This window comes from Sciurus carolinensis, chromosome 12, assembly GCF_902686445.1.
Source record: "Sciurus carolinensis chromosome 12, mSciCar1.2, whole genome shotgun sequence".
In the NCBI taxonomy this organism is placed as follows: domain Eukaryota; kingdom Metazoa; phylum Chordata; class Mammalia; order Rodentia; family Sciuridae; genus Sciurus; species Sciurus carolinensis.
Window position 1 is genome coordinate 4992667 of NC_062224.1, and position 19205 is coordinate 5011871.

Below are 19205 nucleotides of genomic sequence, written 5' to 3' on the forward strand. Positions count from 1 at the left end.
AAGTGGCCGTTTTACCCTCGGACTGGGTTTTGATGTGCTCCGGAGCTGCTTTGTTCCGCAGGCCGCTGGGGTCGCTTTGATGACGGCTCACCCCTTTTCCTCACAGGATGTAAAGAACAGAAGAAACCCTCGCCTGGTGCCCTACACCCTCCTGGATGACAGAACCAAGAAATCAAACAAGGACAGCCTGCGGGAGGCGGTGCGCACGCTGCTGGGCTACGGCTACAACCTGGAAGCCCCAGATCAAGAACACGGTATTGGTTTTGCTTTGCCGCCTCTGCTTCCAAACTCACCAGTAGCTCTTCAAAGCCCAGTAAAGGAATGGAAGGGGCGGAAGGGGAGCGCCTTCCAGTCTGAGTGGCTCCCAGTGAGTTTTGTTCCCCGATGGACACCTGCAGAATTAGGCCTCTCTCTCTGTGGGTGGCTCAGTACCACAGTAAATCTACAGGGGACTCTTCTAGAAGAGTCTGTGAGATACTGACCGCCTCCCCTGCCTGACTAGTCCTCCAGAATAGCTGTTTTCATTCATTATGGGGGTAAACCTGTATTTTCCCACATCCTACCTTCTTTATTTATATTCAAACTTATCAGTAATAATTTATAAGTGTGACATTTTTCCTGAAGAAAAATGCATTGGAATAGGCATTCAGTAAATATGTGTTAAGTTGATGAATTTGTAAGGTGGTATAAAAGCAGAATCCCCTCAGGTAATAGCTTTGAAGAAGATGGTTTCAAGTGGTTGACGCTCACCCTTTGCTCCTGCCCTTTGAGGAGTATTAACACCCATAGGTTAGAATGGGAGGAGTGTGTTTCTTTGTAGTACTTCCATGTTTTGGCAGGAAGTTGTAAAAATCTGCCCCACGTATCCTCTGAGGACTCATTTTCAGGTGGCATCTGTGCACAAGAATGAGTTCAGATCTGAAATAACAGCGACAGGATTCACGTGGTGCTTTTTATGGAACCGTCCCGAGCGGCAAGCCTCTGCAATGGTTCCTTACTCCTTGCAGTAATGCTTTGACAACGATGCTTGGGTGGTGCCTGGTTTACAGGCCGGAAGATGGAGATTCAGGGGCTTGTGTCATCCCATCTGCTCTGTGTAGGTGCAGGATTCTAACCCGGACGCTCTAGCAGCTTTTAGTCCTTAGAGTTGAGTATATAGTCTGGTCTTGGGAGACCTTAGTAGTTGCCTTATATTTGCTGCAAGTAAGATTAAGCATCTACTTGATAACAGATAACATTCATAGCCGTAGTATGACCTCTTGCTCACCTTCAGGCCGGCTTCATAGCAGCAGACATCCAGTGCACTCTTAGGAGCAGCTGCTGGGCGTGGGTGTGCAAGACCCGGAAGAGACCCACCTCCCAGAGCTGTTGGCCGCATCTCATGGGGAGGGAAGAAACAATGGAAGGTTTCCAAGCCAAGAAAGTACAATCAGAAAAAAACCCTATAGCTCTTGAGCGTTGAATATGTACTTTAATGGGTTCTTTTAAATTATATTTTCAATTAAAATATGTTACAGTAAAATACATAGAACGTGTATGTTCAGTTGGGTGAATTTTGACACCTTTATGCCCAAAAGGAACTTCAACCCAAAGCTGCCTGTCCATTGTGTTCTTTTTTCTTCTAGGGAGTTTCCTTGATTCCCAATAAAGTAAGCGCTTTCTGAATTCCGTCAGCACAGATGGACTGTGTCTCTTCTCGTTCCTCATGTGCACATTTACCTCTTTGTGGCTGGCTTCTCTGGCCACAGTTAGTTCACCTACTTCCCTGCTGTTGGAGGTTCGGTTGTTTTGGGGCTGTAAGGAAGAAGGCTGCTTTGAACGTGTCTGTAGTCTTGGTGTAGATTTATGCTTTCATTTTCACAGAGCAAAACCCTGGAGTATCATTGCCAGGGCATATTTTTATACTTGCATTTATCTTTTTGTTGAATTATATTTTTAAAAATATTTTTTGGATTTAAGTAAAATGTCAGATATTGCAAATATTTTCTGCAGATATTTTCACTTCCTTCATGAGGTCTCTGAAAGAAAAGGCATTCCTTTATTTATTTATTTTTTACTTAAAATGACAGATAGTTATTCTCTCATAGTCCAGATGATGTGGGACAGGTGAGGCTGGAAACCAAAGGAATTCTCAGGAAGCAGGTTTATTTAATCTCAGCGGTCCAGAAAGGCTCATGACTAAAAATCTCTGGACCCTGAGTCTCGAAATTCTTTTGGATATATATACTCAGTGGAGTGGTTATGTGACAGTGGGTGAGTACATAGCCCTTACTCTCTGTCCCATATTCTTAGGTTAGACAGAAGTCTTACAAGTTTAACCAAGAAAGCAGAGATAGTATCTTCTGTGTAGCAACAGGCTTGAGAGAGCCTATCACACCTTTGGTCTGCAAACCTGGTGTTTACAAGAAAGAGGAAGCTTCAAACCACATCGAACTCTCTGCAGAACTCCATGAGATCCTGCTGACATTCTTTGTGCCTTTCGGAGGCTGAGGCAGGAGGATTGTGAGTTTAAAGCCAGCCTCAGCAATTGAACAAGGCATTTAGCAACTCAGTGAGACCCTGTCTCTAAATAAAATCTAGAAAATCTAAAGAGCTGGAGATGTGGTTCAGTGGTTAAGCACCCTGGGTTCAATACTCAGTACCCTCCCCCCAAAGAACCCTCCCCCTGACAAGAAGAGAAGCTTAATTACGTTGCAGGGTTGCGGGGGCGGGGGAGGGTCCCTGCATAAGCTTAATTATGATGGGTCTTTTTGGTGGGGCACCTGGTGGTTGCATTGCACAGGCTAGAAGTCCAAACCATCGTGTGAGCAGACCTGGATTCTGCCAGGTTATCTAAGGGAGATGGCATGCCTTGGCCGTTCCAGCTTCTGGTGGTTGGCCACATCCTTGGCTTGTGGCCATGTCACTCCGTGTCCACCTCCATCCTCACACTGATTCCTCCTCTGCATGTTCTTTCCTTTATTTTTCTTCTGAGACGGGGTCTTGCTGTGTTGCTCAGGCTGGGCTCCCGCTCAGCAATCCTCCAGCCTCAGCCTCCCCAGTAGCTGGGATAACAGATGTGTATCTCCATGGCCACCTCCACTTCTGTCTCTTGTAAGGTCATGTGTAATCGGAGATGATCTCACCTCATCCTTAAGGTTCGGTACATCACTTAACACTGACTCATTATCCTTCAGGATGTCCTGGTCTCTACCTCCAGAAACACGGCTCACTTCCACCTCTCTCCTATGCTCCTATTCCACTCGAAAGGTTTTCTAGTAATTGTGACGATGGTCAGCTTTTCCTGAGCGCTTACTATAATGTGCTGACCTAAGCTACTTACCCACACAAGCTCATTAATTCCCACAGTCCTTTGAGACGACTACCGTCATTTCCATTTTGTAGATGAGAGGATTTGGGGTTAGCAACATTGTATAACTTGAGCAAGACCATGTTTTAAGGTGATGCTCTGACCCCACATCTCTCTTCCTGGACTACGAGTCCCCAAAAGAAAAGACATTCTTTATTTTGAAGTCTGTTTATAATTTTTTCTTTATATTTGTATATTTTTATGTCCAAAGAAATCTTTGCTTATGCAAAGACAAGGCTCTCCTCTTGTGATTTCTTCCAGAGTTTTATTATCTTAGCTTTTACCTTGAGGTCTGTGACCTAGTTTGAGTTAATTTTTGTTAATGACATGAGGTTGAGAGCAAGGTCTGTTTTTCGTACAGATGGATATCCAGCTGTCCTGGCACCGTGTGTGCAAACAGTTATCCTCTTTCCAAATTAAATTATCTTGCCCTCTTCATCAAAATCAATGGATCACGTGTAAGTCATTCTCTCTCTGGACCGTCCACACTGTTTGCCTGTTTTGCAGTGCTCAGGATAGAGATCGCACACATTATTGGTAATTTATCTAATAATTTTATATGATTTAAATGACATTTTCCAGTTATTTACTGTTGTATAAGATACATGCTTGGTATCTGGATATTGATCTTCTATCTTGTGGTCACCAGGTGGGGTCTGAGAAGGTACCTAGAAGGGAGAAGGGGACTCAACTCTGCCCTGGCAGATTCTTGACTTACTCCAAAGAAGGGAATTTCAGGATGCATCAGAAGAAGCACAAGCAGAGATTTAGTCAGGAAAGCAAGGAGATTATTCAGGAAAGCCTCAGTAGAGCAGGATGTGCATCCCAGGGAGGTGGAACCTGGATGTTGGGGAATGAGGTGTGTCCCTGGGGTCTCAGCTGCTGCTTTTAAAGGCAGCTTTGTGTATGGTGAGTGGGAGAAGCACGTGGGGTGGCGTCAGCCTGAGGATGTTCAGTTTCTATCATGGGGCACAGTGGGTCCTGGGGTCTGGTTCTTCTGAGTCTTTAGGGTGACCTTGTCTAGTTAATAGATAGCACTCGGGTGTACTCACGTCATGGGGTTTTACCTCTCTCTCTCAGCTTCTTTTACTTAGCCTAAAAATACATCCTGTAAGCCCACAAGACATATAGGCACTGATCAACTGGACTTGGACTACTCAAGGTTTACTGGACCCTTTAGGAATTCAGGCCTGGGGAGTGGAATGACGGAGGCCAGAGTCTAGAGTCAAAGCCACAGTCCCTCTTGTCCTCCTGGCCTGTCCTTTCTACCTGTCTTCCTTACTTCTATCCTGCCTCACTGTTGTCTAGGTAAATTTGTCTGTTTTTTGTTTTTGTTTTTGTTTTCCTCTCTGTCCTTGTAGAATCCACAGAGTTTTATGCATACATAATCAGGAGATGTACAAGAAAAATCTCTCCTTTTATTTTAGTCTCATACTTTTTTTTTTGCCTCTTGAGTGGTAAGGAATTCAGACGAGGGTCGCGGAGCGGGTGAGAGAGGGTCCTGCTGCATGCGCAGTGGTAGGGGAGAGGCGAGTTCTCAGTTGACGTCCTTCACCTGAAGAGGTTGCCTTCGGTTCCCGGGTGCTTGGGAGCTTTTGTCAGGAGCAGGGTACTGAATTGTGTGCTTTTTTCTTTTTCTGGCACTTACTGAGAAGACTAACTTTTCCTCTTCTCTATTTCCACTTTGATTAACATGGGCTTTCAAACATGAAACCAGGTTTCCATTTCTAGGATAACTGGTTAGTCATGATGTATTACCCTTTTTTAGATATAACTGGATTCCGTTGATTTTTTCTATCTATGTCCATGAAGATATTTCTCATGATGAGTATCTTTATCAGATTTCAATATCAGGATAAAGCCTGCCTATCATTTAGGAATTGTTCCTTCCTCTTCTATTTTCTGAATTAGTGTGTTAGTTTTGTATTATTTCTTCCCTAGATGTTGATAGAATTTATATTTAGGACAGGTGTTTGATTATGTTTATCAATCAGTTGATTCATTTAAGTTGCCGTTATTTATTGACATCAAGTTGTTTAATTAACCACTTACCCTTTTAATGTGTGTAAGATCTGTGGTGCCACCTCCTCTGTCATTCCTGATATTGATAGCTGATGCTTTCTCTCCTTGTTTCTATCAGTCTCCTTAGGGATTAGTTGACTTCATAATTCTTTTCAAATAGTTGATCTTCAATCTGTCTTTTAAACTTTCAGACACACACTTACCTTCCCACATCACCTATTGGGGGTCATCATTAGTAACTTGTCATGATTATGAGTGACGATGTCTTACGGTTTCCCAGGAGGGTGTCATGCTATGAGTGACCATGGAGTCCTGTACAGAATGCCAGTCTTTGGTTGCAGTGTTAAAGGATCCTGGTTTCACAGCCCCACTGACTCCCTTTGAAAGGACCCCCCCCACCCCCCATGGGCTTTTTAGTGAACCTCTGCATAGAACAGGCACACACATCCTTACTAGTGATATGATATTATAGCACTTCCCACTGTGTTTTTGCCTATGTTTTAATATTTGTTTCAACTATTCAGGTAAATGAAGAATGTCATAGTCATAGAGATCTTTAGCATCCTTTAAGTTTATACTTCTTTAATATTTTTTCATCCCTACAGGAGAGGGTATTTGGTAGGTGTTTTAGTTAACTTTTCTGTTGCTGTGACCGAAAGACCCAACTACAACAACTGTTGAGGAGGAAAGGTTTATTTAGGGGCTCATAGTTTCCGAGGTCTCCATCTATAGATAGCAGGCTCCATTCCTTGGGGCTTGAGGTGAGGTAGGACATCATGGTGGGAGAATGTGGCAGAGGGAAGCAGCTCACATGATGATCAGGAAGCAGAGAGAGAGTGTCTGTGCTCTCTAAATACAAAATATATAACCCATAGCTACGCCCCCAGTGACCCACCTCCTCCAGCCACCTCCCCCCTGCCTCCAGGGATTCATTCACTGGTTAGGTCAATCATTTCCCCTCTAAAACTTTTTGCGTTGTCTCACATGTGTGCTTTCGGGGGATACCTCTCTCATTCAAACCATAACAGTAGGAGAGGTGACAACATTTTTTTTTTCTGTTGGAAAACTGTTCTAATGACAATAATGAAGTGCTGGGGGGAATCGCCCATTATATAGCCGGACACACCAACTCTTTTATATCACCATGCTTTCATTCTTTCCCCCTGAATATTTATATTCTGGGTATCTGTAGTCTTCATGAACATGTGGTTATCCGTTCGTCCCTCCCTCCGCTCATCCTGCTGCATTTCATATCTTTTGGAAGTTATTCTACATTAATTAGGACTTCTCACACCATCGCTTTCCGATACTCACAGAAAATTACAACCCGAGAGTGGTACTCATGCCAGTCTCACTCGGTTAATGACGTCAGAAATGGCCACATGAGCGCTAGAGAGAAGGGGCGCATAGCTCAGCTCAGAGATGATCCACGTGGATTTAGCGGGAGCCTTGAGCTTCCAGGACAGAGTAAGGAGCTGTGATGGTAAGTGTCCAAGAAGGAGAGCACATGTGACCCGTGCAGGGAAGTGTGCAGTACCTCAGAAAAGCTGTAATGCCTACTTTAAACTATATTACCACTTAAAGGCATGATCTGTACTCATTACCTTTGATAGGGAATTGATCCAAGGTAACTGATCAACTTTGCTCTTGATGATGTTGGATAAGTGTTATTCTGAGGATTTGTAGTGATTTATTCTATTTACAACCATACTGTAATTTCATCTTCCTAACACTCTCATGGACAATGTGTTGCTACATTTTGGTTACCTACTTTCTGGTGAATCATGTGAAAAAAATCCTAATTAGATGTCATTTTGCTACCATATTTGGATTTATCCTTATTTTTATTTGATTTCAATATGTAGATATTGAAGAAGGCACACGTGGTAGACACCGTAGGCACACATTTACTGTGCCTAGATCTGGGGACTCAAGGAACAAAGTGCAGTTTTGTCTACTTCAGTGCAAGCAGAGAAGATAGACTAAATTTCCAACACTACCAGATGGTGAAAGCCTTATGACTGCAGAGTTTAACTCAGCTTGGTGATGTGAGGGAAGTCTTCAAAGAGGAGGTATCTAGGTTACTGACTGATGTGTAACAGATTACTCCCCCGCAAAGAACTTAATGACTTAAAACTATATTCGTTACCTCAAAGTTTCTGTGAGTTAGGAATTGAAAGTACCTTGGTAAGGTGGTTCTGAATCATGTTGAGTTGCTGTCAGATTGGCCAGGTCTGTGGTCATTTGAAGATGGAGGGTTTGGTACTGAGTCAGCTCACTTAACTGTGTAAGTAAAGGATTCAGTTCCTTGCTGGCTGTTAGCAGGATACACAGCCAGATGGACACAGCCTTTCCACATCTTCATAGAGATGTTGAGTGCCTTTGCATGACAACCGACTTCCCTTGCAGCGCATAACCTAAGAGTGAGCCTGAGGAGGAAGCTGTAAATCCTGTTACACTGACTTCCATCAGAGTCTGTTTGTTACAAGTGAATCACTGAATGAAGTTCACACTTTTTAAATGGCAATGTGACAAAGTGCTTATGTGCACGTTTTAAACCCATCAAAGTAGGCCAAGCTAGGGTGTGATTTAGAAGGATGATTTTATGCATTCTGGGTGCAACCTGGAGTTCATGCACTCCAAACAGAGAAAATGGTATGTGTGAAGGTGTGGAGACACAAGGGGTGATTGCAAATGGGGATTTCAGAGGGCTTTGCCTGGCCAAGTGTAGGCTGGAGCTTGAGAAGTGGCAGGAGATGAAGTAGAGGAGGCAGGGATGTAAACAAACTTTTTTTAATTTGAAAGAGGACTCTGGTGGCTCCTTGGAGAGCAGACGGAATGTAAACAGAACTGGAGGTGAGGAGGGTAGTTTGGCGACTACAAAGGAAGTATGAATGCTGAGTGCTGGAGACCTGATCTTAGGCAGTACCCTGAGCAGAAAGGACAGGACTAAATACTTTGACATTTAGAAGTAGGATTGCCAGAGGGCCAAGCAGGAGCCTGGGATGGTATCTGGCTTCAGAATAGATGTATTCATCCACAGTCACAGTGAACACAGGAATTGGAGCAGATGGAGGAGACTCTGTTTGATCTTAAACATTTTGAGTTTGAGATGCATGTGAGACAAAGACAAACATCCAGGACTCAGTGTCCTAGATAAATCTAAGACTGTTGTTAGGAATAGAGACTTAAAGGTTACCTTTTTTGGTGGAGGAAGCAATCTGCACAGATAGAAGAGGTTGAAAAGAGAGGAGGAAGGAACTTAATAGAACGTGATCTCTGAGGAGGTGGTAGAGAATGAAAGTCAGGGCATAGGTGAAGGAATTGACCTTATGAAAAACAGAGACCACTTGTTCCTCCAAGCTTAGTGGGAAAGAGGTAAGGACTGGAGAGAGTTCAGAAACCCATGCTCATGGAAAACCAGGAGAGAGACAAGGGGAGTCCTACTGTGCAATTAGTTTTCTGGTTCAAATAGAAAATGTGTTTATTTTCTAAGAGGGAAGATCACTAAGGAGTGGACTGGATTTGAAGCCTTGGAAAGAGCTGAATAAGTTTTTCAGCTAAGATTTGCTGAATATAGTGTTCTCCTCTGCCATTATTCTCTTCAGCACTCGGCATGTATCATCCCACTGCCCTTCACCTCCGTTTTCTGATGAGACATCAGCTGTTAACCTTTAACTGTTAACTTTTTGAGTCTCCCTTGTAGTGAGAAGTTGCTCCTCTCGTGTCACTTTTGGGATTCTCCCTTTGTCCCTGAACAAATTTACTTTATTTTTAAAATTTATTTATTTATATATTTATTTATTTTTTACAGACAGCATTTTGATTCACTGAACACAAATGGGGTATACCATTTCATTTCTGTGGTTGTGCACGATGTAGATTCACACCATTTGCAATGATGTCTGTTTCATTCACCATTTTTCATACCCCCCCATTTCCCTCTACATAATCTAAAGTTCCTCCATTCTTCTCTAACCTCCCATATCCCTGAACAATTTTATTATGATACATTTGGGAGAATTTTAGGCTTATACCCCTTGAAGTTTGTTGTGCCTCTTGGATCTGCCAATTCAGGTTTTTTCATTGAATTTAGAAAGTTTTTGACCATTATTTCTTCACCTTTTCTTTCACCTGCCCCCCCCTCCATGTGACTTTCATTATGTGTACATGCTTGATTGTATCCCATAGGCCTCTGAAGTTCTCTGTTTATTTTTCTTCATTATTTTTTTTTGTTTCTCATACTTGATAATCTCAATAGATTTATCTTTGTTTATTGATTTTTCTTTTGTTAAACCAACAAAAGTGTTGGGCCACTTTATTTTTAAATTTCAGTTCTAACACCATAATTCCTGTTTGGTTACTTTTTATAATTCTTGTTTCTTTATTGAAGTTCTCTAATACTTTCATTCTCTCATACTTTTGTTCTTTACACGTGGTTTCCTTTAGTTCATGTTTAAAATAGCTGTTTTAATGTCTCTGTGTGATTTTAGCATCCGGGCTTCCTCAGGGACACTTTCTTTCGACTGCTCACTTCATATATAGGACATGCTCTTTTGTCTCACAATTTGTTTTCAAACTAGACATTTTAAATACTATGATGTGGCAACTCTGGATTCTTCCCCACCCCAGAGTTGTTTGTTGTAATGGTTTTTTGTTTGTAAAGTGTTTTTTTCCTACACTAGTTTTGTGGATTCTCTCCTTTGTCATGTGCGACCACTGAGGCGTCTGTCTTTGATAAGCCTCCAAGTTGTGGAGGAAGAGGCCTTATGTGCCTGTGGGGAAACGCCTCCCACATTCAGCCAGGCAGGTCACAACTTAGGCCTGGCCTTCGCCTTCCGCTCCTGCAGAGCCTTAAGCTCTTCCAGAGGTGAGAGCTGAGGACTTCCTCAGGTCTTTTCTGGAATGCATGAACATGGCCTTTGGTTTCTAGGAGGACTCTGGTTTTCCTTAGCCTGCTGTGAACATCTCATTCTCCAACCTTTTCTCATATTTTGACTCAGGTGTTTTTATCTCAAGTGTTACTGCTACCTTAAGCAGCTGCCATGGTAAACATGACTTCTGGTGATTTTCAGATCATGTCCCCATGAAAAGACTATCTACACTGGGCGTGCTCCCAGGTGGGATTAACATGCCTTGCAAGAGGAAGTATCAGAAAGGTAAAATCACAACGATGATCTGAGAGCGCTTTGGAGAGCTCTAGCCCTGTTCTACCTGCTCCAGAGACTTCTAGGCAGCTGGTTTTACTGTGCTTGAAGAGCCATTGGCTTTCAAAGTACATGGAGCTAGCGGAGTGGGAATGGGCATGTTAATACATCCCTAGCCTTACTGTTCATACCCTGGTCCATTTTTATTGAATATATGCACCCCTGTAGTTTGTTGCTTGCCTTTGGCTACTTTCCAGAGCTCTGGAATTTGATTTGGATGAAGGTTGCCAGTGTTTTCACTGATTTTTATGGAGAAAGTGACTTCTGGAGGCCCTTTCTCTGTGGTTCCTCCTGATGGCCCTCAGCAATAAAGGTTAGAACTAGCTGATTTGTAGGATGGAGCAGAGCCAGACTGCAAATAGATGAGAAGATTACAGAGAGACATTGAGGTCCATTCAAGGTTGGAAATAGCTAGTGAGTCATGGCACTTGTACATGTACTTTCCAGCAAACTCTGTAGAGCAGGTATGGATGTTGAGAATGGAGAGAATGAAAAGAGAGGTAAGCAAGAGGAGAAGGAGCTTACTGAGTTTGCAGAGTGAATGTATTCACATAAGGAAATGAGAAGACTGGAAGGAAAGTGGTGATCAGATAACAGCATAGTGTCTGAATTTAAAGTTTAGAACAGAGTTGTTGTCATTTGATTGGCAAGGTACTTTCTTACTGAAGTGACATTAGCAATGATCAAAGAGGCAAGCATTGTGTATTCTAAGCAGAAGCCAAGATCATGTTTTCTTGACAGTCAGGATCATGCATACTTGACAGTCAGGGAATCATTTGAGCTTTGTGGAAGGTGCATGAGAAAGCTGGATTTTCCAGTGAGAGACTCAGTAAGTGGAGAAAACGTCTCCTGAGTCATGTTGAAGAGATCCAGACTTGAACAAGTAGAGATTAGTGTCAAGGAGGACATTCCACCCGAGGGAAAACATGTCTGATGTGATTAAGTACAGAAAGAGGTACACCACAGTGAAGGTGTGGTTGGCCCAATTTGGGATACAAGTTGGGGAGAGAATAGCCAGGGCTGAAGGGTTAGGGCCAAGTATGGAAAACCTTCAAATCCCAGCTAAGAAATGTGGATAAATGTGTGCAGGGAGTATGAGCCCCAGGAAGTTTCAAAGCAGGATCTGGATGCGTGATCACAGTTTACAATAGCAGTATAACCATGGCAACAGTGGGAAGGAGCAGATTGGAGGAGGAGGTGCCAGAGACTGGTTGGGAGGCTTTGGAAAAATTATGATTTTTCTGAACAAGAATGGTGGGAATGGAAGTTAAGAGATGTGGGAGATCTGATGGTATAAAGCAAAATAAAAACCATGAAAGTAAGACTGAAAGCATTATTTTTTTTAGTTGACTATTCTGATGTTGCTGACATTTTTAAAACTTAAAAGCATAAAAAGTTTGATAAAACTTAATCCCTAACCCCATGTAATTAACTAGGGCTGTATCTTATTTTTTTCAGCATAATGCTTACCTATTTCACAGTTCATGTCGTTGGACTATTGATCCTAATGATATGTTAAAATATTTCAAATGTATTCATTACCAGATTTTATCAAGACTCGAATTGCTTTAGTAGAAATAATACTAAGGAGTTGAATGGGTATCTGGGTAATTTTAAAGTAATGAAATGAATTCATCTAAAGGATTCTAGATAGGTGTAAAATTTTAGGCTTGCAGCTATGTGTTAACACATAATTAGCTCTTGACTGCCCTCTAGTGACTTTTAAGTGTATGTCTGGAGAGCCAGGTGTATGATTATTTAGAACAGGTCTGATGGGTCATTCCCTTTCTGTGCCAACTTTGTGGGTACTGGGAACATAGTTTTTTATCATCCTTGCCTGTAGTCTTTGTTGATCTATTTCCTGAATTTCTCCTGTTTTGAGTACCAACAACCTTGACGGAGTGCATTAAGAATATATCTGTTCATTTACAATTTCAGTTATCTTAGTTGTGATAATGATATAAAAATCATTTGTATAACACACATGAATTAAAATTTTCTACCAAACACTTACGGATGAAGCATGCCTATAATCAAGCTAAGCACAGGACTTTCAAGCTGGGAGAAGAGTTACATGTCTTTGACATCGCTGCTTGCTTGGCTCCTGTAGTTGAGGCTTTGGCAAGTCTTTGTTCCCAGTTCAGATCAGCACACGCTGGTGAAGTACCTATTTTTGTACTCAGATGCTAGTTGCTACAGAGTATGCAAAGAAATTTGCTAAAGATTGCTTGTGTCTCTCTTTTTTAAAAATTCCCATGAACTATTGCTTCTCTAAACCATGGTTATAAGCTACCCTAAACTAATTTAAGAAAATTGTAGAATGTGAGTCAGGCATGGAGGTGCACACCTGTAATCCCAGAGGCTTGGGAGGTAGGAGAATTGCCAATTTGAGGCCAGCCTCAGCAACTCAGCAAGACCCTATCTCAAAAAACAAAACAACAACAATAAAAAAAACCAAACAAACAATGCTGGGGATGTAACTTAGTGGGAAAGTGCCCCTGGGTTTAATCTCCAGTACAGAAGAGAAAAAGAAAAGGAACTAGAACATTAATATGGAATGCACAGGCATTTGGAGGAAGAGGCACAGAGGTTAAAAAGCAGGGAGTGTGGTACTGTGAAGTTCCTTGCATGATTGTGTCTGTGAGGACCATGCAGCAGCCTAGGGTCAGGGACAACGGCAGGACTGAGAAATTCCTCATTATTTCTGTTGCACACCCTCTAGGTGGAACCCGTTCTTTCATTCCCTGTACTAGTGGAGGGGATTAGCAGTATGTCTCAATGTCAAGAGAAATTTACAGTGGACTTTGGAGGAAATTAAGTATTTTATGCCAAATTTGCCTTCAAAATATTTTTTTATTATTGTAAACAAATGGGATACATGTTGTTTCTCTGTTTGTACATGGAGTCAAGGCATACCATTTGTGTAATCATAAATTTACATAGGGTAATGTTGTTTGATTCATTCTGTTATTTTTCCCTTCCCCCCCACCCCTCCCACCCCTCTTTTCCCTCTATACAGTCCTTCCTTCCCCCATCCTTGCCCCCCTCCCTAACCCTAACTCTAACCCTAACACTAACCCCTCCCACCCCCCATTATGTGTCATCATCCACTTATTAGCGATATCATTCGTCCTTTGGTTTTTTGAGATTGGCTTATCTCACTTAGCATGATATTCTCCAGTTTCATCCAAAATATTTGATTAGAACTAATATTAAAATATGTTTAAAAACCATGTTTGCCTTCCCTGCATGATTGCATGTTTGTGAATTCTGATGTCCTGCCAGCATAATGGGGGAAGGGAACAGGAGACATTTCTGTGATTTTCTGTAAAAAAGAAATATTCCATACTTGGAAAATTGGGTGTTGAATTTTTTCACGAATATTAGAATATAAGGTCAGATTTTATGTACAAATGTCAGCATAACTAAAAATATGGAAAACCTAATTTTCCTGAAAATTACCTCTAAATGTGTAGTTCATAGTTTATATTCTTAGGGAAAGTTAGTCAATGGATTAGTGGGCTGTATTTTGAAGAAAAATAATTTCTGAATAAAATTTTACTTTCCCTATTAAGTATTTTTAAGAACTAATTTCTTGGTAGCAGCAATTGCTTTTTAAGCAGTATAAAATCTGATAGTATTCCTTTCCTCAAAAAGTTACATCTTCAGGAAGAGATATGAGAATATTTCTCCCTTTACCATGGAGAGATTTATTTCATTTAGGGACTTGAACCAGCTTTGGAAGGTGAGTCAGCAGGTATTGGTTCTTTAATCCCCACCTCTGTCATCCCGAGCAGTTGTTGATCATTTCATTAATTAAGCCCATAGTACACCTAATGCTGTAGCCTGTGTTGTTGTTGTTGCCTTTTTTTTTTTGGAACCCAGGGGTGCTTGAACCCAGGGGTGCTTAACCCCTGAGCCACATTCCAGCACTTGTTATTTTTTAGACAGGATCTTGCTAAGTTGCTTAAGTTGTTGAGGCTGGCTTCGAACTTGCAATCCTCCTGCCTCAGCCTCCCAAGCTGATGGGATTATAGGTGAGTGCCTCTGTGGCTGGCACCTGTGTTCTTTCATGGCTTTATTTCATTCTAATTTTGAGTTGTGACGTATGATCCAGCTGTGTGCTTACTGGTGATCTTCATAGCTTATCAAAATTACTTCATAATTTTAATTTGGTTATTTCAACTCAATGTTACCGACCAATGTTACTGTTACTGAACGTCTGTAATTTGAAAGGTCTTGAAAACGGGGCAGGTGAGAGCTAATATTTATCCTGTATGCACTAATTTCCTGGTAGCTGTCAGAGGCAGAAAGGGAAGAACAGCTGTAGCATTAGGTGGCTCCTGGGGTGGGCCCACGCACTTAAGTTTCACCTCTGCATCTAACCCAGATCTTAGCTGAGGTGACCAAGTCCCTGGTCTGCAGTATCAGGTCCGTGGACCCTTGGTCCTGTCCACTGTGATTCCTGCCGGGGTCATCCTGACTCTGGGTCTGAGGCGGGTGTGTGGCCTTCCTGGCCCTCAGGTCTCACCTGGCCTATTTCCTGTGGATATCCACCTCATTTTCCCTTTGCACCACCCTGACCCTGGTAATCAACTCTGACCTTTTATTTCTAACGAATCTCTTAGGCACATTATTTTGTACAGCATATTAACTGAAAATGTGGGGGTGGCGAGGTTCAGCATCACATCAGTGTGTCCCTTGGCCATCCCATGGTGGACATAGGTCATCCACTGTGCCTCTGCTCTTAGGGCTTCCCCCTTCCCCCTGGCGTCTCTTCCCAGCTGTGCCCTTCCTCTCCTCCCTCCCCAGTAAATGTGGAATTCGTCCTTGCACAGGGCAGTTGAGATCTTAGCGTCCTCTCTGCACCCCGCGCCCTCGAGTGCACGTCCTAGGTTACCAAGCCGCCTGGGGGCCTGTGGTTTTCTTTCCCACATAGTCCTGTCTTGGAAAGGGCAGAAGGAGGAGTCCCTACCTAGGGTCAGCCTTGGCTGAGCTACCCGCTCCCGGCCCCTGCAAGGGATGCCCGAGCGCTGTGAGTGGTGGCACCTGTCCGCAGTGCAGCTGGGAGCGCACTTGGTAGAAGGTGAATCAGGACAAGGACGCGGGAGTGGTGGCCTTGCCCCCCCATGGGGCAGCGTCCCACGGTCTGTGATGTCCTCCCTTTTCTTTCACTTTGGGTCTGAATCCCAGCAGCCCGAGCCGAGGTGTGCAGCGGCACCGGGGAGAGGTTCCGCATCTTCCGCGCAGAGAAGACCTACGCGGTGAAGGCCGGCCGCTGGTACTTCGAATTCGAGGCTGTCACCGCGGGAGACATGAGGGTGGGCTGGAGCAGGCCGGGGTGTCAGCCCGACCAGGAACTGGGCTCCGACGAGCGCGCCTTCGCCTTCGATGGCTTCAAGGTGAGTGGACGCGGGTGGAAGCGCTGTGGCCACCTGCCTCCCTGCCCGCGCCAGGTAAGTGCAGAGATGGAGACAGCTCCTCTGTGATCTCGGAACCGTCTGCCCTCCCCACGCATGCAGTGACATTCACCAAGAGGTCACCAAAAGCACGGGTCAGCCTTGTCCATCAAAAGTGTGGAAGATCCATGCACGTGGGTTGCCGCAGCAATTTCTTGCAAGCCTTCGTCCTCAGAGAATAGTGACTAGCATGTGTGACAGTTCATGGCCACCGGAATGCCAGTCTCTAGGTGAGGGTAGAATGTGGACGGGAGAGGAAGGGAAGGAGGACGCCGGGAGGGTGGTCCGCGCTTGCCATGCTGCTTGACACGGAGCAGAAGCTCTGCTGCGCAGGGCGGAGCCTGTACCTCCCAGAAAGCCAGAAGGGGGTCCGCGTGTTTGCACAACAGACCTTTGAGAGTGAAGTGTTAGATTGATTTAAATAGCCCAAGGATGTAGGCATGTATGGAAATGGCATGCGGTACCCCATAAAGAATTTTGTTATTAATGTGTCAGCTAAAAAATAAATTTAAATGAATGTGACTGCAAGGTTGCTGATGGGATGTTATTTATAATCAAAGTTTTCATTTTCAAATTTATTAGTAATTTTTATTCCTTAAACTGGGTCAAGTGCTTATTTTGCTATTTATTAAATAATGCTTAAAGATCATTTTATGTATGTAAAATATTTTACATGTTGAAATATGGATATAGGTTTAGAGCACAATAGGATAATAATAGTTACTTTGGGTTAACAAAATTATGGATTTCCAAATTCTTTTTAACATTTTTATTTTCTTCAAGAAATTGTATTCCTTTTCACATGGAGGGAAACTATTTTCAATTTTAAAAAGAAAATTATCATAAATAAGCTGTCGTGAAGAAGTTAACATTTGGGTATTTCGGGTGTGTGATGTCCTGGGTGGGACAGTATTTCTGAGCTAGAAATCAGGGCAGGTGGCTATGTGTTCCTAAACCTCACATTTCCTGAATCCTGTTTTTTTTTTTATTTCAAATGGAAAAGTTTAGCCTCTTCCCCTTTTCTGATCAAAAAGCAAACTTTATTTAAATTTCAAAAAATAAAGTATAAGACAAAAACGGTTTTATATCTGCTGAAGATCAGCTATAACTAACAGAGCAGGAACTGCCCCTGGGGAGTTGAAGTACCCATTAACCCTAGCAGAAAAGGACTCTTACTTTGTGTACTGGGGTGGATAAGGACACACTAGCTAGACCTAGGTAAGGACCTAGGTAGAGCTAGGTACATTGATTTCTAAAGTTTAATGCTTTTGATTCTTAGTTAAATTTTCAAGAAGTACAATATATTATATTGAGAAGAATTGTATCTGTTTTGCATTGGTGACTGTATCCTAGTATGTGTCAATCCACAATGAAGGTGATACAGAGGAAAATAATTATTATAAGTGATTTTGTACCTAGAAATCAATAGAATATGCTTGTAGATCCAAAATTCACATTTACCAAAACTGTTTCTGATGCATTTATGTGATTTCACTTTTATGTATTCAATTTTTGTCTTCTTATTTTAGCAGATATCTTAAGATATTTTTAGGTTTGGAAAAAAGAATATTTTTAGGTTTGATTTGAAGGTTTTTAAATTTTTTTTTTTATTTTTTGGTTTCAGTATGTAACTGAAAATCTTCTGAATTTCCATCTTGTTGAACTATCATTACCATTGGTTTCAAGGACTGAAATTTTATTTTGAAATGAATGAAAACTATAGTATCATTTTCAATGATAATTTCCCAGCTTGATGTCCAGGTTGTAATTCTTTGTATTTGGGGGATTATAGAAAAACAACTCATTTCCAGGAAAGTAGTCATTTCAGTAAATAAATCAATAAATAAATAAAAATAAAGGCATAGTTTTTCGTTTGTTTGTTTTTTTAATAGCATGTGGAGTAGATTTTTAAAATAATACTCCCAAAAGCAGGAACTGGCAAACTAGCATTGGGATTGTCTCAAGATTCAGCAGCATATCATGAGAGTATCAGGGACCCTGAACCCTCAGACATCAGCACCTGGCTCGGGACCTTGCAGCCCATCCACCTCATAGAAGGGCTTCCTGGACTCCCTCCAGGGAGGGGCAGGTGCATTGCTTTCTGGCTGACTGTGACAAGGTCTCTCCTGTCCCTGTAGGCCCAGCGGTGGCACCAGGGCAACGAGCACTATGGGCGCTCCTGGCAGGCAGGCGACGTTGTGGGTTGCATGGTCGACATGAACGAACACACCATGATGTTCACGCTGAACGGAGAAATCCTGCTGGATGACTCGGGTTCTGAGCTGGCCTTCAAGGACTTCGATGTTGGTGATGGTGAGTGGGCTCATTGGACTCATTTTGAAGTTTGGGGCACAGCGAAGTTTGGTTCTGATGCCTGGTATTGGCGAGTGAGTGAGATGAGTCGCAGCCTTAAGTCCCACAGGCACCACCTGGCTGATTGGATCAGATGCCCTTGAAGTAGCTTTAGCAGAAAGACTGTGCTGCTTGCTTGGTTTTCCACAGGGTGGGAATGGCTTTGATGAGTAGGGAAACAAAGGGCCAGCCAAGGGATGGAGTTCTGCAGTCCTGGAGGGCTCATTAGAATTCCCCTGGTTAATGAGCTGCTTGTAGCCTTTTTCTCTCCAGTTCACAAAAAATGCAGTGAGAACCTACCATGCATCAGGCCCTCTGATGGAAGCTGAGGGAACCTGGTCCTCTCTCTAGGTAGATTGCAGTTTGCCAGCAGAGGGTGTTTCTTGCATAACCTCTGTGGTGCAGAAATGCAGAAGCTCTATAGGAGCACCGTGCAGGGGCAGAGTCTTCTGTGGGCCCTGAGACAAGGCCCGGGGGATCCAGCTGTGCAGTAAAGCTGAGGACCTAGGTAGAGCAAGGGGGATGGCACTTGGCCTTCAGACCTGCACTTCTGTGGTGGCCAGTGGCCACAGGGGGCTGTGTAAACTTAAAGAATGTTAAAAATTGCACTTCTCAGTCACACTAGCTACACATCGAGTGCTCGGTGCCCACGAGTGATGGTTGGTGCCTTTAAGTTCTAAGTTAAGTCAGCAGTATTGGAGCCATTGGGAATATGCTTATCAAACATGAATTTGCAAGATAGGAATTTTGCATTTTTATTACTCAATTCTATTTTGAACACATGTATCTCTGGGTGGTGAAATTGGCAGTCTAATC

At 42.9% G+C, this 19205-nt stretch overlaps 1 protein-coding gene across 6 annotated transcripts in view; it reads left to right on the top strand.

The window, feature by feature from the left end:
- Ryr2 (ryanodine receptor 2) overlaps positions 1–19205 on the top strand; it is a 605596-nt gene that overhangs the window by 371377 nt on the left and 215014 nt on the right. For 4 of the 6 annotated variants that reach the window (XM_047520965.1, XM_047520967.1, XM_047520968.1 and 1 more), the window contains exons 27-29: positions 107–254; positions 15772–15980; positions 18176–18350. In XM_047520965.1, coding sequence (XP_047376921.1) covers positions 107–254; positions 15772–15980; positions 18176–18350 — 532 coding nt within the window. The remainder of the gene's footprint in view (positions 1–106; positions 255–15771; positions 15981–18175; positions 18351–19205) is intronic. The other 2 variants (XM_047520966.1, XM_047520970.1) reach the window with 1 other exon arrangement.